This window comes from Lissotriton helveticus, chromosome 4_1 (assembly GCF_964261635.1).
Source record: "Lissotriton helveticus chromosome 4_1, aLisHel1.1, whole genome shotgun sequence".
NCBI classification, from domain to species: Eukaryota; Metazoa; Chordata; class Amphibia; order Caudata; family Salamandridae; genus Lissotriton; species Lissotriton helveticus.
Genome location: NC_136063.1, coordinates 1,568,506,194 through 1,568,532,518, shown reverse-complemented (window position 1 = coordinate 1,568,532,518; position 26,325 = coordinate 1,568,506,194). Strand labels below are relative to the sequence as shown.

The following is a 26,325-nucleotide window of genomic DNA, read 5'->3' as shown; positions in this document are numbered from 1 at the left end:
AGGGTCCCCCACGGTCCCCAATGAAAATTAATGGGTGCCCTGGATGGGAGCATGGTGGTCTGGCCCAGGGGGTGGGGTCCCTGGGGCAAAATCGGCTCATGGAAGGGGCCTTCAGGCTCCCCCACGGTCCCCAATGAAAATTAATGGGTGCCCTGGATGCGAGCATTGTGGTCTGGCCCAGGGGGTGGGGTCCATGGGGCAAAATTGGCTCAGGGAAGGGGGCCACGCAGCCCCCTTTGATTTATTAAAAAAAAGGAAAAAAGTGGACCTGGGGAAATGGGGTCCCTCGGGCTGTAATCAACTTGGGAGGGGCGCCACGCGGCCCCCTCCCCATTCTAAAAATACCTGGCCTTGGGGATGGGGTCCCTGGGCCAAAATCGGCTCATGGAAGGGGGGCTACGCAGCCCCCCCTCTAAAACAAGAAGAAAAAAAACGCTCGCATCTGGCCAAAGGCCCTGCCCCCTTTCTCCGCCACTCTGGAAACGCACCTCCTTCTGTGCTTCTGGTTGAGGGATATAGTCACCTTGGCTGCTGATGGTCCTTGGGGGCCAACTAGACCTCCTGTTACCTCCAGTAAGCGCCACACAGTGGGATTGCTGGGAGGTCTTTGGAGGCCACACCCCCTTTCTCCACCACTCTGCAAACACGACACCTGGTGTGCTGCTGGCTGGGAAGTGAAGTCCCCTTGCCTCCGGAGGGCCTCAGGACTAAAGTGGACTTCTTCCCCCAACCAGTAGGTGCGTTTGCAGAGTGGTGGAGAAAGAGGGCATGGCATCTGACGGCCTCTCAGGAATCCAGCTGTGTGGGTCTTACTGGAGGCAACAGGAGGGATGCCTCTCAGTGGTTCAAAAAGGTGCACAGACTATATGGTCATTCAATCCTTGGCATCCTGCAGAGACCACAGGTCAATGATCATGTTCTTCAGTTGAAATTGTGATACTGCAAAATGTGTGTGAAGGAGATACACAGCTGTCAAAATATTGAAGGCTAAACAAAAAGAAAATGCAGTGCTTACCGGTGTGTGTGTTGTGTTTTTGGGAGTGATTAAGTAAAGGAGATGCGAGGAAGTGCATTCAGGAGAGAGCGGAAAGGGTGCTGAAAAGGAAATAGATGAGGTTTAAGATATGGTGATGGGTGAGATGTGGAGCGAAAAATGGCTTACATGTCTAACATGGAGTGAATATTACAGAAGTAATTGAGACACTTTGAAGACCACTACCCCTGCACAGGCCTCAGTAAGGTTTAATTTAGGCTCACAATTTTAGAATTTAAACCTATTCAGTACTATTCACAACAAAATCATTGCTATTAGTCATTGATCTTAAAGAGCTAACAACCATAGACAACGCCAATAGCTATTAACATATCAAGTAGTCCTGGATCATTGAAGTGCATGTCAGCGGAGTTATATATCTGGCTGCAATAACAGGAAGCTTAAAGAGGTACCAAAATATAAGTCAGCTGGTATACTTTGGGAATCCCAGGAATTTAGTTTACATGTTTAATCCACACCCTTAATGACACAGACCATGTCACTTTTAGAGACACCCCCCACGTCATTTTTTCATTCCACTTAAAGCCCTGTCATTTAGAGACAGTAAATCTCCATTGAATGACCACTAAATCTGGACAAACAGTTTTACTGATAAACTTATGCAGCCCACAAACGATGATTGGAAATTGGGTTTCCGAGATCATTATAGCATCGCCAAGTAAAGTGTCTTGATTTGCTTTTATCCTATTAAAATCTTTGTTTCCTTCAGCATCAGGAATTACAAAAAGGTGCTTCATATGTATTTTTATAGCTGCTAAAATGCTTTGAAATATTTGTAGAATGCATGTACAGATATTTACATTTTGCTACATGTTATAAGAAATTAACGTCCAACCGCCTTTCACTTCACACTCCCTGTACCCCAACAAGACTTTCATAAGTACAGTTCACAAAATCCTCCAACTTTGCAGTAAAGAAAGTAAACACCAATTTCAGTGTAAAAAGAATAAGCAACAATTTGACATTGACCTCCGTCTTTGAACACAAAGCTAAAGTGACAAGGTAAAAACACAATTGTAGCCATCTTTACAGCTCGTCCGTCTTCTTTTGGGTAGGGGGGCTGCAGTAACCAGCGCATCCCTGCTTTCAGCACCTATGGCAAAAATACATCTTGTGGTAGTAAACCCTGTAATTTTGCAAATTGCATGGTTTGTAACAGAACATTTTTTTTTTTTACATTTCTTTGTTGTCTTAGAGAAAGACGCTTTGCCATTTCCTACTTCCTGTAGGGCAATCCCCGACAAAGGAGATCGACGTCACTGCATTGCATAGATAATTCAGAACAGGGCAATATAGTTCAGATTGTGGAACTAGCCAATGTACGCCAGTAAAAGGCAGTTCTTGCTAACAAATGTCTTAATAAAATGTAAAGAGAAAATGATCAATATGCAAATACAGTACATCTACGTTTAGGCGCATTTGCAATAGGATGCAATAAAAGCAGACAATAAAGTAGAAAAGAGCGTGCTATGTATGCCACACACTGCTCTTGGTTATGTTATGTTAAGTGGGATTTGTAAAGCGCGCTGACACCATGGGTTTCCTGGCGCTGTAGAACAGGGGTGAGGCTGAGGACGGGAGAGGCGGGGGATTTAGCAAGGTGGGGGAAACAGGAAGGCTTTAAGTAGTTTCCTGAAGTGAAGGAGGGAGCTGCTGGATTTGATGGTTAGGGGAAGGGGATTCCAGAATTTAGGGGCCAGGAGGGCAAAGCGACGGCCACCAAATTTGTTGGTTTTGGTTTTGGGAACAGCAAGCAGGTGGAGGTGAGCTGAGCGGAGGTTGCGAGTGGGGCGGTGTTGATTGATGAGAGAGGTCAGGAAAGCGGGGCTGGTGCAGTGGAGGGTTTTGAACGTGAGGCAGCCTAGCTTGAAGGCCGCCCTTTGTTCAATGGGCAGCCAATGCAGCTTATGCAGTAGGGGTTTAGCCGACTGCCATTTGGGGGTTTTGTAGATGAGACGGGCTGCTTGGTTCTGCACAACCTGGAGGCGGTGTGATTTTGGAAGTCCGTGATACAAGGAGTTGGAAAAGTCCAGGCGGGATAACACCAGGGAGATGATAACCTGAATCAGAGCGGCTGGTGGGAGTAGATGACTGATTTTGTGAATTTCTCGAAGCTGGAACGTGCAAGCTGAGATGACAGTGCCAACTTGGGGTCTGAGGGAGAGTTCGGCATCAATGGTCACACCGAGACTCTTCACCGATTTCGCAGGAGTTGGGGGAGGGCCTAGTTTGTTAGGCCAGAACTGCGGGCCCCAGTGAGAGGGGCTAGATCCGGGGAGAAGGAGCTTGGTTTTTCCCGGATTTAGTTTTAGTTGATTGCAGTTCATCCACTCCTTAATGTGTATCATGGTGGAATGAAAGTTGGCCACAGCATTCGGAGAGTGGAGTGGGAAAATGATCTGCAGATCATCAGCGTCGTTGTACACTGTAATGTCCCATTTTTGAAGTGAGTGGATCAGGGGTCGAAGGTAGAGGTTAAACATTAGGGGTGACAGGGAGGAGCCCTGAGGGACTCCACAGGTAGTGGAAGTTTTGGAAGCTGTGTAAGGGCCCAAGCAGACGGCTTGCGTTCTGCCGGTCAAGAAGGATTGAGTCCATTTGAGGGCAGAACCCTGGATGCTGGCCTGCTCGACACGGTGAAGAAGGATGTTGTGATCAACCGTGTCGAACGCGGCCGACAAATCCGGGAGTACGAGGGCCTGGGGGATTCCAGTGTCAGCGTTCCTCCTAAATGTGTCAAGGACTGCCAGGATGACAGCCTCGGTGGAATGGGCTGGCCTGAAACCGGCCTGGTTAGGTTCCAGGTGGCAGGAGGTCTCGATAAAGTTGGAGAGACACCGGGTGACATGAGCCTCCATTAGTTTAGAGAAGTATGGCAGGAGAGAGATGTGCGGTAGTTGGCGAGTTCCACCGGCTCTGAGCCAGGTTGCTTCAGGAGGGGCACTAGGATGGCCTCCTTGAAGGAGTTGGGGACAGTACCTGTGCAGAGGGTGCCATTCAGCAGAGGTAGGATGCAGTCGGGCAAGTTGAGGCAGACGGTCCGTAGGACCGAGGGAGGACAGCAGTCATTTGGAGAGCCTGATTTTACCCGGTTCGCGAGTTCAGCTAGTGAGTTGGGGTTGAGGGTGCGGAAGTGGGTAAAGATCAGTGAGTTAGGCAAAGGAGTGTCTAGGGGGGGTGTCTGAGGGAGGTGGGGGATGGAGTCCTTGATTTTATTGATTTTCTCGACAAAGAAGAGGTTGAGAGCATCGCAAGTCTCTTGAGTGGGGGTCTGACCTGGGAGAGTTCTATCGTCTGAGGTGAGTTCGTTCATAATTTTGAAGATCTCTTTTGATTTGTTGTCCGCGGACGAGATTCTTTTAGAAAAGTGTTCTGATTTAGCTAAAGAGATTGCATTTTTGTATTCCCTGCGAGCTATGATATATTGTAGTCTGTTAGATACGGAATAGTTGTGTCTCCATGTCCGTTCCAACTGGCGTACCTTCAGTTTGTGTTGCTTAAGGTCGTCAGAAAACCTTCTGTGGGAGTTGGGGTGGCGGGTGGGTGGAACTTTGGTGAGGGGAGCGAATTGGTCGCTGGCAGATTTTAGCCAGGTGCGATGTCGCTTTCCAGCCTATCGATGTTAGTTGGCGGGTTGATGGTTGGTCGGGTGTCTGATAAGGTCGAGAGGAAGCCTTGGGAGTCGTGGGAACTCCATTTGCATGAGAGGCCGCCAGCCATTAAAGGGCCAGGGGTTCTGCCGATATAGGAGGAGGAGGGTTAGGGCTCCTACATCCGTTTTTAGGCTGAAGATTAGATTGTCTACTTCCGGGAGGGCAAGGGAAGAAGTGGAGGTAGAGTTGAGGTGTTTTGATATTATGGCTGCCACCCCACCCCCAGGGCGATCTCCGGGGCGATCGGTATGGAGGATGTAATAGTCTGGGGGGAGGGCCGCCAGGATGTCAGGGAGAGAATCTGTGGTCAGCCAGGTTTCTGTAAGCAGCAGGACGTCTGGCTTCTCGGTAGACAGGAGGATATAGATGTCGGCTTGGTGTTTTACTAGGGAACGGGTGTTCAGATACAGCACCCGGATGAGAGTGTCACTTCTGGCCGGTGTGCCGAAGGGGGGTGCTCTGACGAGGGGGGCGGAGGTCTGACCGTGCAAGGCCAGCTGTAGTGATGCGTCTGGAGGTGGTAGGGGAGGGTGAACAGTGAGGGAGTTGTAGTTCTCTGAGCGAGTCAGCGGAGTATTAAATGGGGTAACCAGCTTGACTGGCCCCTGGGCCCGGTCTGGCGCGGACGGGCGCAGACGGGCTTACCTTTGGCGCGCCCGCTGCGCTCGCCCGCTGCGCGTCCGGGGAATGCACATTGATGTAGGGTGGTGGGGGGCGTGGCCTCACGTAAGTGGGCATGGCCAGGGGCTTGGCGCGAGATGGCGGCGATGGCTTTCCCAACACGCGGCAGCGCTTACATCCGTTGCGCGGGGGAATTTAAGCAGGAATTAGAGGGGGAAAGTGCCCAGTAGTGAGTGACCAATTCTGGTAAAATACAAACAAATACAGTGATTTTTAAAACAATTTAGCGAGCGATTCTCCCGGCTTCCGCCTCAGGAGTGTTCAATGTCCTATAGCGCGGCTTGTAGTCAGCGCGGCTTATGTAGGCTGGAAGAAGTGGGCGTGGCCTCACGTGAGTGGGCGTGGCTAGGGGGCATGGCGCGAGATGGCGGTGATGGCTTTCCCAACCCGCGGCAGCGCTTACATCCGCTGCGCGGGGGAATTTCAGCAGGAATTAGAGGGGGAAAGTGCCCAGGAGTGAGTGACCAATTTTGGTAAAATACAAACAAATTCAGTGATTTTTAAAACAATTTAGCGAGCGATTCTCCCGGCTTCTGCCTCAGGAGTGTTCAATGTCCTATAGCGCGGCTTGTAGTCAGCGTGGCTTATGTAGGCTGGAAGAAGTGGGCGTGGCCTCACGTAAGTGGGCGTGGCCAGGGGGCATGGCGCAAAATGGCGGCGATGGCTTTCCCAACCCGGGGCAGCGCTTACATCCACTGCGCGGGGGAATTTCAGCAGGAATTAGAGGGGAAAAGTGCCCAGGAGTGAGTGACCAATTCTGGTAAAATACAAACAAATACAGTGATTTTTAAAACAATTTAGCGAGCGATTCTCCCGGCTTCCGCCTCAGGAGTGTTCAATGTCCTATAGCGTGGCTTGTAGTCAGCGCGGCTTATGTAGGCTGGAAGAAGTGGGCGTGGCCTCACGTAAGTGGGCGTGGCCAGGGGGCATGGCGCGAGATGGCGGCGATGGCTTTCCCAACCCGCGGCAGCGCTTACATCCGCTGCGCGGGGGAATTTCAGCAGGAATTAGAGGGGGAAAGTGCCCAGGAGTGAGTGACCAATTCTGGTAAAATACAAACACAGTGATTTTTAAAACAATTTAGCGAGCAATTCTCCCGGCTTCTGCCTCAGGAGTGTTCAATGTCCTATAGCGCGGCTTGTAGTCAGAGCGGCTTATGTAGGCTGGAAGAAGTGGGCGTGGCCTCACGTAAGTGGGCGTGGCCAGGGGGCATGGCGCGAAATGGCGGCGATGGCTTTCCCAACCCGCGGCAGCGCTTACATCCGCTGCGCGGGGGAATTTCAGCAGGAATTAGAGGGGAAAAGTGCCCAGGAGTGAGTGACCAATTCTGGTAAAATACAAACAAATACAGTGATTTTTAAAACAATTTAGCGAGCGATTCTCCCGGCTTCCGCTCAGCAGTGTTCAATGTCCTATAGAGCGGCTTGTAGTCAGCGCGGCTTATGTAGGCTGGAAGAAGTGGGCGTGGCCTCACGTAAGTGGGCGTGGCCAGGGGGCTTGGCGCGAGATGGCGGCGATGGCTTTCCCAACCCGCGGCAGCGCTTACATCCGCTGCGCGGGGGAATTTCAGCAGCACTTAGAGGGGGAAAGTGCCCAGGAGTGAGTGACCAATTCTGGTAAAATACAAACAAATACAGTGATTTTTAAAACAATTTAGCAAGCGATTCTCCCGGCTTCCGCCTCAGGAGTGTTCAATGTCCTTTACTAAATGCCTACCTAGTTCCACTCCCATCACATATCTTTGCTTTATTTGTGGATATTCTTTACGTTTTTCGCGAGCCACTGAATTGCTTTCATGTTTTCTTTTTCAAATGTTCCGACATTTGTTTTCCTCACTTTACAAAGTGACTATGTTCACTTTTCAAGCTGGCCTGGTTGCCTGGGACTCACACTTCGATAAACCACAAAGAGAATATTACACACCTTATACGCTTCATTTTCAAGCGCAGCATCATGTTCTTTCCCATAGTCCCTGAAATGTAATTGATTTACTACTGACTCACCAAGGTGTTTGTTATTAAACCTTTAATACTGTAATCCCATGACTAAAAGATAACCTTACAAACCATCTGTTTCCTGTATTTAAATATTTCACAAGTTGAGCACACAAGGCGTGAACCGATTACAATGACGTAGGCCGTAAGAACAAAACCCTGGTTAGGAGACAAACAACTTACTTTGCATGTAATAGTACATGAGAGCAGATCCTCCTCCAGACACCACTCCCAGGTATATGGCCATTTGTTGCAGCCCTTTGATAGAAGCAGGCATCCTGCTGTCTGAAAATAAAGAGAGAATGATTATGATGGACAATAAATTTTAGCATGACAATGCTATTTACTGGTTACAACTAAAACATCCCGATGAGTGAAGAGCCTCAAGAACAAAATGTAAGTATTGTCGGGTTATTGGCAGTTATATTTCCTATTACCGTGTGGCCACCAAAATCAGATGGCCTGCATCAGGTGGTAATTAACTAAAAGCACCAAGAAATATTATATAAAACACTCACACGCAAGACCATGGGTGTTTGCAGCAGGACAATTCAAGGCTCGCAAGAGACACCCTTGATACTACCAAATGCTGCAGTAAATTGTAAAACAGCAGCAACAGCAGCTCGCCAGAAGGAGACTGAGCCAGAGAAGGAGGGCAGAGGGGTTACCTTACCACTGGAATTCACTGGATGTGATGCCCATTATGTACTCACAAGATTTTGCTTTGCTATACTACACTGTCCACTTTGGCCATCACTGAAGAAGGACTGCAGTCCCACATTGGCATTAGGACTTCCAACCCGTGCTCCTGTGTCTGTAAGTAGTCCTCCATCCCTGTGACACTGGTTCTGGCATCATCTCTTGGCATTACCACATGGAATATGTCATACCCCCTTAAGTCACATACTGGAAAGGTAATGAATGCCTCTTTGGAATGGAATACCATGTTTCCCATTGACAAGGAATTCAGTGGCACACGCATAGCATAATAACCACAGCAAATGACTCCAGATCTCCTTAGCCATTTACCTGCATCCATGAACACACACAGATGTTTGTGGGTATCCTGGCAAAGCATCATATACATATACATGCACTAGATCAATAATGCAAACATCTGCACACACCGCACACTGCATGTGCATTTGGGCAAATAAAGTCAAGATTTCAATGCTTGCACATCATGAACTGCTGTTCTCCTTGGTAAGGTGATACATGTTTCACACCACAGTGGTAGGGGGCTGCATGTAGCCAGCAAACCCGGTCTCCTCTTCCCCATTAAGGATGAACCAGGCCTAAAATCAACCATAAGGTATATGCACTTCACGATGAGGGTCAAGAACCACATGAGAAGATGTCGTCACCAAGGCCAGCATACTTAACCTACCACCTACTTAACTCCAAATTAGCTTTAGAATATTGAAAAAACACAGTTTGTAGCTCATTTTATTTATATATACATTATTTCTCCTTCTGAGGAGCATATAATGTTTCTACTGTCACCTAGCGTTTTGCTACAAGAGATGGACTTGGGAAATTTGGTGGGACTCGGGGCTGACGATGATGTTGGCCTTGTGGAAGTAGAGTTGCCACTGCTGACCAGAACAAGAACCATTTGTGGCAGTGCTCGGTACTGGTGCCTTGGAGTAGTGTTGTCGGTCTACAAATGAATCTCGGACAGCCACACTGCTATGAGCCATCGCGTGGTCAGGCACGGCTGGAGTCTGCCAGATATGTAATGATATGCCTTATGCAGCACACCTCTCAGCTGCCCCCCTCAGTGTCCTCCGGTTACCTAGTGGCCTTGCTCTAGCAGAGTGCTATATGCTTATTATGGCAACTCCACAACAGATTGCACTGCGTAAACAGAGTTCCCATCCATTTGCGATCAAAGGACTTCTAATCGTGATCGACTGCTTGTAATTTGATGGTAGCAAGGCAAGGGTGCCAGCTGAGGTTAAAATGGCAGTCTCGTGGGCAATGCTTTTTTAGCTTTGAATCCGTGCAAGTAGAAAGTAATATCCAATGTGTGTTGGTATCAATTTTCCTGTCATCGAAATAACAGCACTTGGTCTGCTGGCAGCAATCTTCGGGCAGAGGGGATGTTGCTTTTCATATGTCGGTCTAATCAGAAAGTAGAAGGCCAGGAAAGTGCTATTCCTGGCTATACCATTATGCTTCAGGGAGTCATTATTTTTTTTTTAGACATGGAAAGAACAAATATGAATACATTTCACCCTGACTGGGTGGAAAGGCACGTGTTGTCTCAACCACATCTGAGTGCGGGAGAGTAATTTCCACTGCATCCAGTTTTACAGGAAGTTTTTAGATGCACACACTCAGATGTAGTGGATTGCTTTCATATGTTGTGGTCCTACCCCCAACCTACAGTCATATTCGTGTCGTATTTTTGCTTTTTTCAGGAAAAAAAATAATTTTATATCCTTTAGAATTACATCTAAAACTGCCTTTTAGGAATCACTTCTGGACCAAGCTTATTTTTGAGGGGGTGGAGAGGAGAGGACACCGTCTGGTTATAGTTGTGACTGTAACTCAGTTTGGTTAAAACTAAATAGAAATCAGACTTCCCCGCGTTATACTTTAGCAGGACATCCAGGATGTTAAAGATTTGTCAATTGGGATATTAGTTTGCAATGAGAAACAACACAATTTCTAAATGTAATAGTTTTGGAACAATTTTACAATAGCCAATGGAGTAACGCAAAATGATGAGGTGAGGCGCATAGCTTGGCCAGTAAGATTGTGGGTGTGTGAGCTGTAGAATTTCCAACAATTACGCTGGCACACAGGAGTTTACTTACCAAATTCTTATGCAGTGCTGAATCCAAAAATGCTGTGTGTGCTGCATGGGAAGGAGAGAGCAGGAAAGCACAGATATGGCACTCTCCTCCATTCTCCTTAGCGCCTGTGGTAGGCGGGCACCACACACACTTCTTTGCACAATAGTGCAAGGGTGGCTGCAAGAGTGTAGCATAGGTTTTGTGCAGGAAGGGTACCCTTCCAGTATAAAATACAATGCTTAGACTAATTTTAATACTTTTCCCACTTTGTATTTGTGCTGTACAGTGCAGCTCACATGCAAAGTCGGAACACAAAAGAGAAATAAAAGCATTTCTCCTTGAGAGTGCCTTTTTGAAAAGGGCATTATATTTTCACGCAAAACTATCTACTTTATTTAGTAAATACGATTTTGCATCAAAAAACCATGGGTTGTTGCATGGGAACGCCCTTGGCGCTAAGTAATGCAAAGTAGTGATATGCTCTTATTTGCATCACTTTCAAGTGAATTTCCAGTGTAGTGTAGTTCCTATATTCCCAATAGGCTCTGCGCATTGGAATAATATAAACAGCAGTGTAGATGTAGGACTGAGGTTGACTAGGTCTCTACTGACTATATTAGACTTAATTAGTTTTGCCAGCTAGCTCAGAGGTCACTAGAAACTTTCTCGAGTAAACAAGGAGGAGTTTAACTTCCCTGGATAGACAAGAAGGGATTAGCTTCTGACAACCATATAAAATGACAACTTTGCTCCCTCAGAATAAAGAGTGTATCTCTAGAGTCGTGTGAAAACAATAGACGGTTATTTCACTCAGTCAATCGTGCGTACTTAGTTTCACCAGAGTGCAGAGAAATAGAGAGACGGGCGTTTTCAATAAAAGGTGTTATTTATTGAGCATGCAAGAGAAATGAATTGTCACAATTGCAATACTTAACATAAAGTAAAGTGCGTACAGTAAAAGGAGTATTATGAAATAATACTGTAAAAGCATTGATATGGTTTCTTAGCCATATGATACTTTAAAATGGATAAAATATATACATATACATAAAAACATTGACTAACGTACTCAACTGGTGCTTCTAATCTACGCCTACCCCGGTGTACCTGACCTAAGCCTAATACATGGGAAGGAGTAAGTAAGTTGCAGTTTAAGTTAAGTTAGGTTTTTGCCAAGGATCTGAATCAAGAATTCTGTTAAGGGTTTAGTCAGCTCCGTACCTTGTTTCTTAGAATGAAGGAGGTCTTGTATCTCTCTCTCAGGACTCGATATCCCAGCAACCCGCAAAGGCGGCTGGAAACACCGGAGCTGGATTTTCTCGGCTGGAGAAAAAGACAGCGTCTCTCTCAGTGCGTCAAAAGGGAGGGGCGGCTTCCTTCGGCTCCTCGCATCAGCTGGGCTTCCGGGCAAGTAGATGGCCGCTCTGCTCCAAACCACCGTGTGTTTGCTTAAGGCAACGTTGGTATATTTATACCTGAAAGGTGCCGGGTTTGACGTAAGGTTGGACATAAGACGTCACCAAGAACAGTTCTTTCTGACTCTAGGAGTTTTTGTGCAAATCAAAACAAGAGCAGGGGGATTTCCCGGGCTGCTGGAGGCTTGGTTTGTTTAAAGAACGCGTTGTACTTTCTAGGAGTCTAGGGGAGTAGCCTTGCCGTATTTGGACTGCATGGGCTATTACTAAATATGGATATGATTCTTATGCCTTTATAAAAGTTACTCCTGATAGGTTCACTCAAGTCTGGAAACAGCCAGTCTTTACAAGCTCGGATGACATTGAGATAGCTCTTTTAAAATTTGACTCCTCACTGATGGAAGCCATTAACACTCTGGCTCCTCAGAAAATAGTCAAGCAACCTACCATAGCTAAAAGGGAAGCATGGTACACTGAGGCCCTAAAAACAGAAAAACAGGGGTGTAGGAAATTGGAGAAACCATGGAGACGGTCACATAAGGGGGAAGATAAAGATCGCTATTTAACAGCTATGGCCACCTACTATAAAAATATAAAAAGAGCAAGGAAAGTCAGTCTTACCTCCCAAATAACAGAGGCAGGTAATTCCACCCGAGAGCTATTTAAAATCATACAGACTTTTACCAACCCTGTAATATGTGAGAGCCCGGATGTTTTTACTCAAGATCTCTGTGATAACATCTCCCAGTTCTTTGAAGAAAAAATTGAGGGAATATATAAAAAAATTACGAAAGTCACAGGTCCTTTAGAGACTTTGGCTCCTGAGACTCTCCCCACAATGACCCCTGATAAAATGCTTCATGTAATCCCAGAAGTTACCTTAAAAGACCTGACCACTCTTATTGGTAATATGAAGACTGGCTCCCCCACTGATCTGATCCCTGCAAAAATGATTTCCCCTTTGGTGGAATCATTAGGCCCCACTATTCAGAAGCTTATAAATCTTTCCTTTGCCGAGGGACAACTTCCACAACCCTGGAAAGAAGCGGTAGTGAACCCTATACGGAAAAACACCACTCTTCCCTGGTCAGAACTCTCCAACCTCCGCCCTATTTCCCTTCTCCCTTTTATTAGCAAATTGGCTGAGAAACACGTTAATACCATCCTTTCCAAATTTATCGAGGCGACAGGGGGCCTGGACCAATCACAATCTGGGTTCAGGCCCAACCACAGCACTGAATCGGCCCTCCTCTCTGTGACTGATAAGATCAAAATGTCACAGGATAGAGGAGGTTCCATGATATTAGTGCTGTTGGACCTGTCTGCGGCCTTTGATACCGTGTCCCATAACATCCTTCTCAGCCGCTTGCAGGGAGTAGGGATCGGAGGCTCAGTACTATCTTGGCTGGAGAGTTTTCTTTCCGGGAGATCGCAATCTGTCAGCCTGGGCCCCTATCGTTCCACCTCGAAGGCGCTCACAAAGGGGGTGCCACAAGGCTCATGTCTCAGCCCTACATTGTTTAATGTATATGTGGCCCCCCTTGCTGAGATTGTGCGGAAGTATGGGTTCATACCGGTTTCCTACGCTGACGACACCCAGCTCCTCTACCCTTTCAGCTCCCTTGGCCCTACAGTCAAGGAAAATTTTGCTGAGGGTATGAGGGCAGTGTCACATTGGATGGCCGCAAATTGCCTCCAATGTAACGTTGCAAAAACAGAGGTTATGCTCTTTGGCAGGGCGAGCCTTCTCTGGTCTCCTGAATGGTGGCCGCTGGACTTGGGCCCAGTTCCTACATCTAAGCCTCATGTAAAAAATCTAGGGGTTAAGATTGACCAAAAACTGACCCTTAAGGAGCATATCAATCACATTGCAGGACTTTGCTTTTACACCATTGGCCTCCTAAGACGAGTATTTCCATATCTTCCTGATACTTACAGGAAGACACTCGTGCAGGCCTTGGTCACTAGCCGCCTGGACTACTGCAACGGCCTGCTGACGCTAGCAAACGCTGATGCAGTAGGTCGTTTGCAGGTAGTCCAGAACACGGCCAGGTTGGTTATGGGTGTACCGGCCAGGACTCCCTCTAAGCCTTTGTTGGTAGAGCTCCATTGGCTCCCTATACGGCAGCGTATCAGCTTCAAAATATGCTGCACGGTCCACAAATGCTTATATGGGGACAGTCCTAAATATCTATCTCAAACTCTTGAACTGTACCAACCCAGCCGGTCACTTCGTTCGAGTAACCAAGCACTCTTAAAACCCCCTGCAACAAAAAGAGCTAGGCAGGGAGACCGAGCATTCTCATCGGTTGGTCCTGCCCTATGGAACAAACTTCCCATAGAAATAAGGATGAATACCAACCATCTATCCTTTAGAAAAACCCTGAAAACTCTCCTCTTCCAGGAAGCATTTCAGGCCCTTTGATGCATTTAAAGACTACGATAACTTTTGGCTGGCAAAGCGCGGAGATACCCTTATGGGATTGATTCCAGCGCGATACAAGAAATTAAAATAAAATAAAAATAAATAAATAAGGATATTATTTATTATAACCACATAAGGGCATAAATCGGGAATATCGAATTAGGGTCCTAGATAGAAACACAACACCCACTCCACGAATTAATGTCCATCATTACTAACAACTAAGCAATATTAACATAATTGATGCATGTGTGTTTTCCAACCCACCCCAAAATACATAAATTGCATTTGAAATGGTATATGGCAAATACATGAAAATGAGTATTGGTACTGTACGCTTTTCAAGCAGTGTTATCAGTCAGTTAAATGCAAATATATATATATATCAGCTGAATGAATTGCGAAAATTACACATGAAATGGCTCTGAATACAGAAAAGAAGGTCGAGACCATTCCATCACATATTTATACAAATGCTGTACATGTGCTAGAGGCTGAGGTAAAATATTGTCTCTAGAGTTCCTAAAATAGAAGCTCTGTTCTCTAAGAATAGTTCTACTTTAAGCAGAGTACTTTGTGCCAGAAAAAGGGTAAATATTTTGGAAGTGAAAAAAAATAATTTCGCTCTCAAGGGAAAAAACAGTTCCAATTGTTTTCAGTAGCTGTGTTTATCAAAAACTGAAGGCCGAATTCAGAGTTCAGGGAACGCTGCGTGCTCGTTGTTTAAAAAGTTATTCTTTTTGTTCAGGGGAGAACATCATTTCATGCACAAAATTCGGGATAATGCCCAGAACTGTTTCAAAGGGTGCTAACAGTCCCGAAAAAATTGTCTTAAATACACATGCGATGCCACTGGCATCAGACATGTTTAAAATTTGACCTAACATTTCTACGAAATGCACGGGGCAATTTGTTGATAATGGGGAATGTATCTCTGCTGCTGTCCTTGCAACATGTTCATACGTCTCTTTGGACGAGGTTAAAAGCACAGTTGTCTGTAAAAGAATGGATTTCTTTCTGCTTAAAGTAGCAATTCGTATAGAAGAGATATTCAAAGAAGGCCATATTGCCTCCTCCATGTCTGGATTGCTGTTTGGATACAATACTTGCACACAGCAAGTGACCATGGAACTAACGCTCACGAGATAGGCTTTTCCTGGCACCATGCCACAACAGCTGTGGTCACTTATTAGAACGTAGCTGCCGTTGGAAAGCTGTCTAAAGAATGGCTCTATCTGTGTTGCAGGAGTGCCGTGCAGGTGACATGAAAGGTTATTTGAAGACCCTTCGCAGGCCCCATGCAAGTTAATACCTTGACACAGAAGTGTACCGCTTAGTGATTTTTTACAATTGTTACCACTAAGAAATAGCTCATTTTTCCCTTCACTATAACATTTGTGTGTATAAGGTAATTTCCATGTTGACTTGATGTATCCTTTACCCAACCTTTCATACAGGCCTGCTGGTATATATTTTTGGCAATACTTAAACTGGAAAGTTGTTATTGGGATTGTTCATTCTATGTATTATCCATTCAATAACAGGTCTTTCTGACATTGTTAATGGTAATCTCTCAAGTTTTTCAATGCTCAGAATCGTATAGTCTGCGCTTTTTTGTGCCAAACTGATTTGTTTATCAGTAAGGTTAAAGATAGAGAATAATGATGTTGTGTTGATTAAACGCCATGGCACGTAGCCTGAACGCAGATTTTGCAACGTTCAGCCAAGCTGTACAATAGAACGTAATTGGGACTGACCATGTTGTAACATTAGCAAGTCCTGCTCTATTATATCAATAGCAGATGATACAATGCTGTCCAGTGAATATATTCTGGAGGGCAGAGTCGTTAACCCATTGTCCACTACAGAAAGTGATCTTTCCAAATTAATACGATCGATTTCTCGTATTTTTTCAGCTGTTTCAATTTGTGTTACTTTCCAAGCCTCGTTGTAAGCAGCGTATATACCGGCGTATATGAAGCGTTTTTGACGCTGTTTGCGAGGTCCCAGTATGAAATCACGCTAGTCAGCACCGTCTTTAAGTAAAGTCAAGTGTTGCTTAATTTCAGCCAGTGTGGATTTTTGTAGCCGTTCGAGGCATAGTTTCCCTACACTGTAAGTTGTAACTATCCCTGGATGTTGTCTCTGGGAATATCTTGGGTCTGGCCTGTTCAGTTTTAACCCCTGTATTTTGTTCAGGAATCTATCTTGACAGTTATTTGTGTCTGTGGGCCAGATCAACCATTTTTTCCAATCAGGATTTGTTCTGTTTTGCTGAAAAATATGGGATACGTCTATCTCCACATCTGTAGTGCTATTACTATCAGGTATGGGCTTAGGAATAGACGGTTTGTTTAAGTCTTTTATCTTGGCTAAACCAAGACAGGTTGTTTGCTGAATGGTGTCATTCAGGAATATTATCTGTTCTGGGATCATGCAGGCTCTAAATAATGCTTCTAAACCTTGGACCTGCCATTCTTTTGTACCCCAGATGGTTTTTGTTTCAATGTTGTTTTTCCAGAATTCAAAACCAAATGTAGTCCAATTTAGCTTTATTCGATTTTGTTTAAAAACCATAAAAGCATACATGTTAAAAAAGAAATAAAATAAAACAATCATGACAATAATTTCATACAAAATGCATAGAATGACAGAAGGATAAAACATTTGTATATGCTGCATCAATAAATTCTATTCTTTAGCAGTCATTTTTTTTCCCATGCCCATGTCCAGAGTACATTTTTTCAGGGTGATTAAGGGCAGGAAAGCCATGGCCACAGAGTACACGGGTAATTCTGCCCTTCGGATGAACTGACTCGGCCCTTGGTTTTAGGCAGGTGGTATATGCCATACTTGGGTAAAAGTCACGAAGATCCCAGACAGATATAGGGCCAACACCTTCACGGGGATACGAAGTTCGCATGTAGGGAACAACTAAACTGCTTCTAAATTTAATTAGAACAAGATCACCATCAATGTCTTTTTTAAGGGGACCTAGCCAACCCACCCTTCTAACGGCCATGATGGTACCGTCCAATCCTAAGGGCAGGGGCCTATTTTTAGTTAGCCAGTGCGTGGTTTTGTTACGTAAATCTTCGTCCCGCTCAATGTTCCCACGTTTGAGTACTGGAACTCCCGCAAGAACACACACAAAGGGTGCAGCCTCCGGGGGTAACTGTATGTGTGCTGTATTATTTGGCTCTACTCTTGTAGCTGTATGTTGTTTGGGGCCGGATTTGGGTTTAGCTTTAGGGGCATTGGAGGGTAAAAGGATAGGGACTACATGGTGAAGTTGATTATTACTGGTTGTAACAGATGGATTGGGACAAGTTGGTGCTAAAGGTTTATCGGCACATAATTGGTTGGACTTAATACATTTCTCTATGCCCAACAACCTATCCTCTAGGGTGGAAATCTTAGCAATCAATGGTGAAATAAGTGAACCGACCATTTGTTCAATCTGGGACAAAATATTTGAATTAAAAGTTATTACCAATTGGTCCATTTTTTCTTCCAGTTTTAGAAAGGGGTTAGTTGGAATCAATGGAGAGCTAAAAGACAATTTTTGTTGTTTTAGTTTGTTCCCTGTAAGGTTAAGCCCATCCCTCTTCCTTTTGCTAGTTTCGTACTGAGGGTTAACTGTGGTTGGTGTATTAACGATTTGGGATTTGGGAGGATGTGCCAGAGGACTTGGGATTGGTGTTGACATAACAGAACAAGGTAAGAGAGTTTTAGTGTCATTTCTCGGTACCACAGTGGCATAACTAGTTTTGCAAAGAGAATTTAGCTCGTCCAACAACGAGAGTTGCACTATACCATTAATTGGATCTAGCGACTGATCAATGAGTATGCTAGTCATTGCAGATACGTTCGTTAAGGTAGTAGGTGGAGATGGCATACAAAGAACTTGTGACCCTGGGAGCAACCCTTTATGGCTGATGGGTTTATTGGTCATTCCCTTGTAAGACATAGTAAAATATGCAACGTTAAGATCTAACAAAACTGCAGAAATAAAACAGAAAGTGTAAGAACTATTAGCAACTTAAGTCCAATGGCCAATCTCTTGCCGGAGTGTCAGAAAGATCTACCAGTTATTACCTTGACAGTGTCTTAGGGTCAAAGGGGGTGGCCCCGTCCCGTCCTCTTCGTGCCTCTGAGGGCCACAGAGGGCCCGCCCTTTGCCCGGGCTTAGCCCGGCGGCGCCCGGGTGTATTTGAGCGCAACCGGGCGTCTGGACAACGTAGGCGGCGTCCTGGCCGCAAGATCTACCGGGTAATGTAGTCCCTTGGTCCCGGAGTAGGCGGGAGGGGTCAGGAGCAGGAGCACGGACTGCCTGGTGCTCCGTGCGGCAGAACGCAGTTTGCGGGAGCAGCGTCCTGCAGGTGAGTGCCCCCAAAAGACTCTGGCAATATCCCCGCTTCGCCGGGGCTCCCAGGTGTATTTGAGTCAAAACCAAATGTAGTCATTTTTTCATAAAATGTTTCAGAATAAATCAATTTAGTATTTGTCAACATTGTTTTCATTCCTGTCTTATTTAACATTTTAAAATAAAACGTTTCTGCATCACTTGTGTTAAACCCTGAGAAGTATGATAATTTCTCATAAAATGTTTTCGAGCTGCCTTTAGGCGGTGTTGCACAATGTTCCCATTGGTTATAGTTAAAAACATTTCTAGGTTGAGCATTTCTATGCAAATAGTGATGACCATAATGATTATAACAATATAACTTTTCATAATTTGATGAACCCTGCAAATAATCATGTTCTGTAAATTTGGCTGACATTACTAAATCTGACATCATATTATTAATATTATCAAAGTCCCAATCATCAGAAAAAGTACTTGGTTTTACAAAGTCACTTAATGAAACCCTGAACTGGTGTGGATATTTCAAGAGCTCAATCGGGCCATAAATTTCATAATCCGTTTTGTCCCATGCTACCCCACCGGGTATTGGATTGGCTGTGATGTTCAATGATGACAGTTCTCTTTTCTCAATGTGAGATGACTTGTGAGGCTTTAGGACCAAGTTGATGTTCTAACTTGCTGTGTCCATTGTACTGTATTTTCCTTCAATGAATTTTCCCAAACATAGAACCATGATGAGCCAAAGTAAGAGGAAAAGTACACCAAACACAATCCAAAATTCAATCCATGGAGAAATCAGATAGGTTTCTTTGAGTTGATGAAAGAGTTCAGTTACTTTGTCTTTGAATGTTTTTGTTACTGGCGTTTCTTCATGTTCACTTGGATCATCAGAAAAGTCATCGAAATTGATGAAGTAGCCAGATGTAGTGTAGTTCTGTCAGTTGTTGGAAGTGCTTCCGGATTTTCTTTAGTCTTTGGATCTTTCTTTGAGACATTAGTATAGTCCGATGCTACATCATTGTAGATAGGTGTTTCTTCATGAACTGTTGCAATTTGGGTTTCAAGAGGCACAAGTTCCATGGCTTTGTTGCATAGTCCTTTTTTATTCACTGCAGGTTTATCGAATGTGATTAGTCTCTCAGTTTGAACCTCTTGGATTGTAGCAAGATTTGGTCTTCTGCTATTTCTTGGGAGTCCACTGGGCCTACTACTTATTATTGGCCACATGATTGTGGTTTTACCAGGTCGATGGATACAACTCGGTTCTCCTTTTTACCAGCAAGGGGCGGTAGTACTACTGATCTTGTTCCGCTGACAGCTAAGACAGGTACTGTTTTTCTGTAAGAAGGCCCAAATTCCTTCTTCACCGCGATCTTTTCTCTGAACAGATCCCCAATCTTTGGAATCCAGACAGGTCTTGCTGGGGCAGGTGGTTTTTCTTCAGTGGCTGTTGGCTTTCACTTTATATTACTCAGACTTCTTCTTGTTTCATTTAAGTCCTGCAAAACAGCCAAACGGTCTTTGATATCAAAGGCTTTTTCTTCTACCACTGAAGTGTGACTATCTAAGTCCTGGATATGCATTCTAGTACCGAACAATAGTTCGTAGGGAGTGAGACCTTTTAGAGAATTTCTTGGCAGATTGTTAAGACTACGTTGGACACTTGTTAAATGTTTGACCCACCCATCACCCGAACCTAATACCCTCGCCGTTATAGATTGCTTTATGTCCCGGTTTTTTCTTTCCACTAACGCAATTCCCTCAGGATGGAATGGAGAAGAGTACCGCAATGCAATGCCCATGCTGGCCATGGCCTCCTTGTAAGCCCTAGAGCTAAACGCAGGACCCTGGTCAGAATGTAGCATGCCAATTGCGTATGTGCCGATAAAGACTCGCAAATCTTTTATAACAGCTCTGGCGTCAGCCGAGCGCTGGGGTCTGCATTTTAAGTGAATCTAGTCTTAATATTTATGGGATCGCATTTCTCCTGCTGGATTTTTGCGTATAGATAGCCTTATGCTTTCTAATAGAGGTGTCCTGGCACTAGTCTGGTCCGGTTCACGACTGCGATCTCGGTTGCAATCAGGACAATCTTTTGCAAATTTGTAATGTTGCAAGCTCATCCCCGGCCACCAGTGTTCTGATTGTAATTCTTTTAGAGATTTCACGATCTCTAGGTGTCTTAGACCCAATCCCATGTGTGCGTCTTCAATCAAGAAGACTCTCCGGTTCGTGTTTGGAATTACTCTATCCCCTACTCCGGGATTTGAGCAAAAGGAACGGAGTTTGCATCTATTATGTATGTATAATTGAGTGGATAGCCGAGAGGTAATGCTGCATAGTCGCCTTTTAATGAAGCTTTTACCGCCAGCATGGTTTCTCCGTCTATGTATTTTTTAGAACGCTTTTTTGTGGCTACGGAAGCCGGTTGGTCCGCTTCTGCTGTGACTCTGTTAGCCAATGAATTCCCTGCAATGTGAACGCCATCACGTTGATGACTCAGTGTATGTATCACGTGAGTCTTTTGTAGTTCTTTCTGCAAAAGAACTACTTGTTCTCAAAGCTTTTTATGCTTTATTGTGGCACCTGTGTCATCTTTGTAACCGTTTTTGATCCATGTCTGCATGTCATTATTGTAAGACTTGACGCAGTAATGCGAATCGCACACTATGAGTGTGGGGAATTCGCGATCGGCATTTTCAAGCGCCATCTTTAAAGATCTTATTTCTGCTCGCTGAGCTGTACAGTTTCTGAGTGATTCAGTTTTGGTAATTATTGGTCTGAATTTACCAAAGCGCCAGCGACCTTTAACAATCGCGCACGCTGCGTTGTAGGATTTTTTCTCTACATCGTAGTGTTGTGCAAATCAGTCCATGTAGATTACACATGTGTACTGTTCGAGAGGCAGAATTTCGATTGGCAGAGGATATTCTTCTTCATATTCTAGATCTTCTACTTTTTTCATTTTCGGGTCAAAATAGTATTTCACGTCTTCTGCAGCGAGAGAATTTTCCCATTGTATCCATTTTGGATCTAATGCCACAGCAGTCAAATTGCGTGGGCTTGTTAATGCCTCAAGGGCTGATTCTGCTGTTAAAACAGTTATTCTTCTGCCTTGGGCTTGGGCTCTTTCTTTTGCTGCAGCAGTTTGAACCGCTATTAGAACCTTTTCAGTAGAACTGAATTTAATTTCAGCTTGTGTGTACAAGTGTGATTTGTAAGCTATTGGTAACGTTTCTCCCTCATTAGAGGTTATGTACGTGAATCCGCATCTTCCTGGGACGTTTTCGCGAGTTTGCAATTTAGTTTTAGCTAACATGTCTGTTTGCAATGATCTTAAAATTTCTGTGTGTTTCTGAGTCCAATTTATTGGTTTGAAATCAGGTTTTATTAATTCATAGAGAGGTTTAACCCTCTCTGCATAATTTAGAATGTATGTTCTTCCGAAATTCAGGAAACCTAGTATTGATTGTAAGTTCTTCAGCGTTTTAGGTGCTTGGAGTACAGCACACTTCTCTAATAAGTTATCTGCTAGGCTTTTGCCTTCACTTGATAATTCATATCCTAAAAATAGGACAGTTAGATGGGCAATTTGTGACTTTTTAAAGTTGAATTTGTAACCCTCAGCTCTTTTCAAGTGTGTCTCCAGGTCATCATCTGTGAGATAGATGTCATCGACATAAGATAATGCCTCATCATCATATATTTGTAGTAACTGTTACTCTTGCTGAGAATAATCCTGGGCTATTCTTGAATCCCTGTGGGAGTCGACAGAAGTGTTTGTGCGACCCCATTATTGAGAAAGCGGTCAAATACCTGCTTTCAGGTGCAATGTTTTGACAAAAGAATCCATTAGAGATGTCTAATGTCGTTTTATATTTTTTGCGCACAATGTTATTCATTAGTGCTGCACTGTGTGAGTTTTGTACTGTAAATGTTTTGCAGCAGGAGTTTAGGTGTCTGTAGTCCAAAACTAGACGATATGAATCGTCTGGCTTGGAGACAGGAAACAAAGGATTGTTCATTTGTGAGGTGCATGTTTCAATCACCCCCTGATATTCAAGTTGATCTAAGATCTCCCTGACTTGCTTTTTAGCTTTTTGCTTAACAGGATACTGCTTTTGTGCAGTAGGTTGACTTTTTATTCTGGATTTTATGGTAAGGAGAATCCTCATCCCATCCTACATGATTTTTATATAATGCAGGAGCTTGGGCTACTGCCCATTTTCTTGCTAATGTGTATTTTTTATGAATTGGAATATGATTTGAGAAGGCAGGCATAATCATTTCTTCGCCATGAGGGCACTCCCTGACAAACTCTGGTGGCCAGTCTTTCTCAGCTAACAGGATGTCATAGCCTTTCGAAAGGTTATCCCAAAAGAGACCCCTTACTTTCCTAGTCTTGTCCCCCTCTATACGTAATGTTATTTCGTATAACTTATGGGGTTTGCTAACTCTGGTGTCTGCAGTTTCCACTTGAATGTATTCATTCGTGTCCACTGTCTCCAGAAGATTCATCAGGATCTTGCGAGCTATGGTCACTTCTGCTGCGCTGTCTAGCATTGTCTGGGCCCACTCTACGTTTTTCAGTTGTGTCCTCAGTATCCTCGGCATGTTTTATTATTTTAATATTGGCTACCTTCCTTCTTGGAAATTGTAATTTTTTACTTTGATGAGCAGGTTCCTTGTCTTTGGACTTGACGTACTCTTCCTTGTGTTCTGACCGTCCTCTTCTTTCCGATTTCTGTGAGGAAGTCTGAAAAGATCGAGAGGGACGTTTATCAATGTCTTGATATCTGTCAGGTTTCCTCAATTTATCCCTATCTCTAAGGTTGTATCTTTTCTCAGAGGGCTCCCTCTGGGGAGACTTGCCTCCTCTTTCCGGAGATCTATCTCTCCGTTGAGGAGACCTTCCTCTGAACTGGAATCGTTTTTCCCTGGGAGTGGATTGTTTATTACCCTCCCAATGCTTTTTAGGAGTATTAAAATTATTTTTAATAAATGTTTGTTCAGGATTTTCAAGTAGTTGGGGTTTTACTGGTTTCCCACCCAAACTATCTCTACCTAGTTCTTCATAGGATTTTTCTATGATTCTGGCAAGTTGAAGAGGTTGTTCTGCTATATCGGTTTCTTTTCATTTCTGGAGGTATGTTATATCATCCATTGCCAATTGAACTAATTCTCTATATGCCTTTGTTAATTCTTTTAGTTTAACTAAAAGTTCTTCACTTGACATTTTTTCAATGTCGGGATGTGGTGTGTAGCTGGCTAGAACCGGCCACGTGGCTCCTGGTCTACCTAGTGGACCGAGCCTGGTGATATGATTTTGATGTTTTAGGGCGCCATTAAACCAGAGCAGGCGCTCTTGGTAAGTTAGTGGGATTTCAACGTCCTCTAAAGGAGAGTATTCATCCGGAGGTTCCCCTATTTTGTAATAGTGGAATTCGTGTGTCACAGCGTGTGCTGCTGGAAAATGTATCCATGAATAGAATACGAATATGACTGTACCACCTCGTGATGATACTCCATTTTCTATAAGTTTTGTAGTTATAGTTCTTCTTACATTTGCCGGAATGATAATAGCATTCGGGTCTTCATCTTGGAGACTTGTGTCTTCCGCTAGGAGTTGAGCTGCTGTTCTAGCTCTATCCCTTTCTTCGTCACTTTCCGTCATTTTTACTAACAGAAAGCATTTTGTTGCAGATCAAGTTTCAAGGAAACAAAGATTAGGTGCACAATATTTTGGAACACTGTATCCTTCAACGTTGACTAAACCAAAAACTATACATAGGAATCTCTTCCTACTAAGTTCCGGCGGATTTTAACCTTTTACCCACTCCAGACGTCTATTGGAGTATTTACAGGAAAAGGGGTCTGTGTGAAAAAGCACGCCTAAGTTACTCTAATGTCTTGCGTTAGATTATCGCCTTACCAAACGTTGGGCGCCATGTAGTGTAGTTCCTATATTCCCAAAAGGCTCTGCGCATTGGAATAATATAAACAGCAGTGTAGACGTAGGACTGAGGTCGACTAGGTCTCTACTGACTATATTAGATTAGTTTTGCCAGCTAGCTAAGAGGTCACTAGAAACTTTCTCGAGTAAACAAGGAGGAGTTTAACTTCCCTGGATAGACAAGAAGGGATTAGCTTTTGACAACCATATAACACGACAACTTTGCTCCCTCAGAATAAAGAGTGTATCTCTAGAGTTGTGTGAAAACAATAGACGGTTATTTCACTCAGTCAATCGTGCGTACTTAGTTTCACCAGAGTGCAGAGAAATAGAGAGATGGGCGTTTTCAATAAAAGGTGTTATTTATTGAGCGGTCTTCTTTCTCATGCAAGAGAAATGAATTGCCACAATTGCAATACTTAACATAAAGTAAAGTGCGTACAGTAAAAGGAGTATTATGAAGTAATACTGTAAAAGCATTGATATGGTTTCTTAGCCAAATGATACTTTAAAATGGATAAAATATATACATATACATAAAAACATTGACGAACGTACTCAACTGGTGCTTCTAATCTACGCCTACCCTGGTGTACCTGACCTAAGCCTAATACGTGGTAAGGAGTAAGTAAGTTGCAGTTTAAGTTAAGTTAGGTTTTTGCCAAGGATCTGAATCAAAAATTCTCTTAAGGGTTTAGTCAGCTCCGTACTTTGGTTCTTAGAATGAAGGAGGTCTTGTATCTCTCTCTCAGGACTCGATATCCCAGCAACCCGCAAAGGAGGCTGGAAACACCAGAGCTGGATTTTCTCGCTGGAGAAAAAGACAGCGTCTCTCTCAGTGCGTCAAAAGGGAGGGGCGGCTTCCTTCGGCTCCTCGCATCAGCTGGGCTTCCGGGCAAGTAGATGGCCGCTCTGCTCCAAACCACCGTGTGTTTGCTTAAGGCAACGTTGGTATATTTATACCTGAAAGGTGCCGGGTTTGACGTAAGGTTGGACATAAGACGTCACCAAGAACTAACAGTTCTTTCTGACTCTAGGAGTTCTTGTGCAAATCAAAACAAGAGCAGGGGGATTTCCCGGGCTGCTGGAGGCTTGGTTTGTTTAAAGAACGCGTTGTACTTTCTAGGAGTCTAGGGGAGTAGCCTTGCCGTATTTGGACTGCATGGGCTATTACTAAATATGGATATGATTCTCATGCCTTTATAAGGATATTATTTATTATAACCACATAAGGGCTTAAATTGGGAATATCGAATTAGGGTCCTAGATAGAAACACAACGCCAGTGCAAAACGTGAAGTAAATTGGGAAAAAGATTTTGCATCAATTTGAGTAACTTTTGTGATGCAAACATGGAACAAAATCTTAATAAATATACCCTATAATGTTAAAATGTAGAATACGACAAGCAGGGGGCACAACAAGAGGGGCTTAAGGGGCAGTGGAAAGGGCAAGTAATGCAAATTGGTATGGGTACCAAGTGAGAGAAAACACATTATTTGTGAAATAACCAAACAATGTTAAATGTTCTTTTCAAACAGAGAGAGGGAGAGTGTGTGCATTTTTAGTTTGTGTGTGTGAAATCCAACAGACACCTCACTTTGCCCTACTGAAAACTCCTGTAACCAACTATTTATCACAGAAGACATTTATTAGGGCGGTGTAACATCCCAAGACCCCGAGAAGCTATGTACCTGAATGGGGTCCACCAGGAGAATGTGGTGAGTAGTCTATGAGACTCCCATTTCTTTCAAACATTCATATGTCATAAGCTGAGCAAGGGGCCCTGAAGGTTGGGGGCACTTGTGCCACAGGGGCTGTAGGGGCTTATATTATGCCCCGTTCTCTATCATCCTTAATAATGAATTGGTGGAGGAGTAATGTTTTACAGATGGAAATTAGTGTATTTATGATGTACATTTTCTCAGTTTTTATCTTGGCATGTGGAATAACAATCAATGTTTACTGCTTTTGTATGTGT

The 26,325-nt window shown here is 44.2% G+C and overlaps 1 protein-coding gene across 2 annotated transcripts in view; it reads right to left on the bottom strand.

The window, feature by feature from the left end:
• COA1 (cytochrome c oxidase assembly factor 1) overlaps nucleotides 1-26,325 on the bottom strand; it is a 337,235-nt gene that overhangs the window by 79,988 nt on the left and 230,922 nt on the right. For both annotated transcript variants that reach the window (XM_078688191.1, XM_078688190.1), the window contains one exon: nucleotides 7,566-7,667. In XM_078688191.1, coding sequence (XP_078544317.1) covers nucleotides 7,566-7,667 — 102 coding nt within the window. The remainder of the gene's footprint in view (nucleotides 1-7,565; nucleotides 7,668-26,325) is intronic.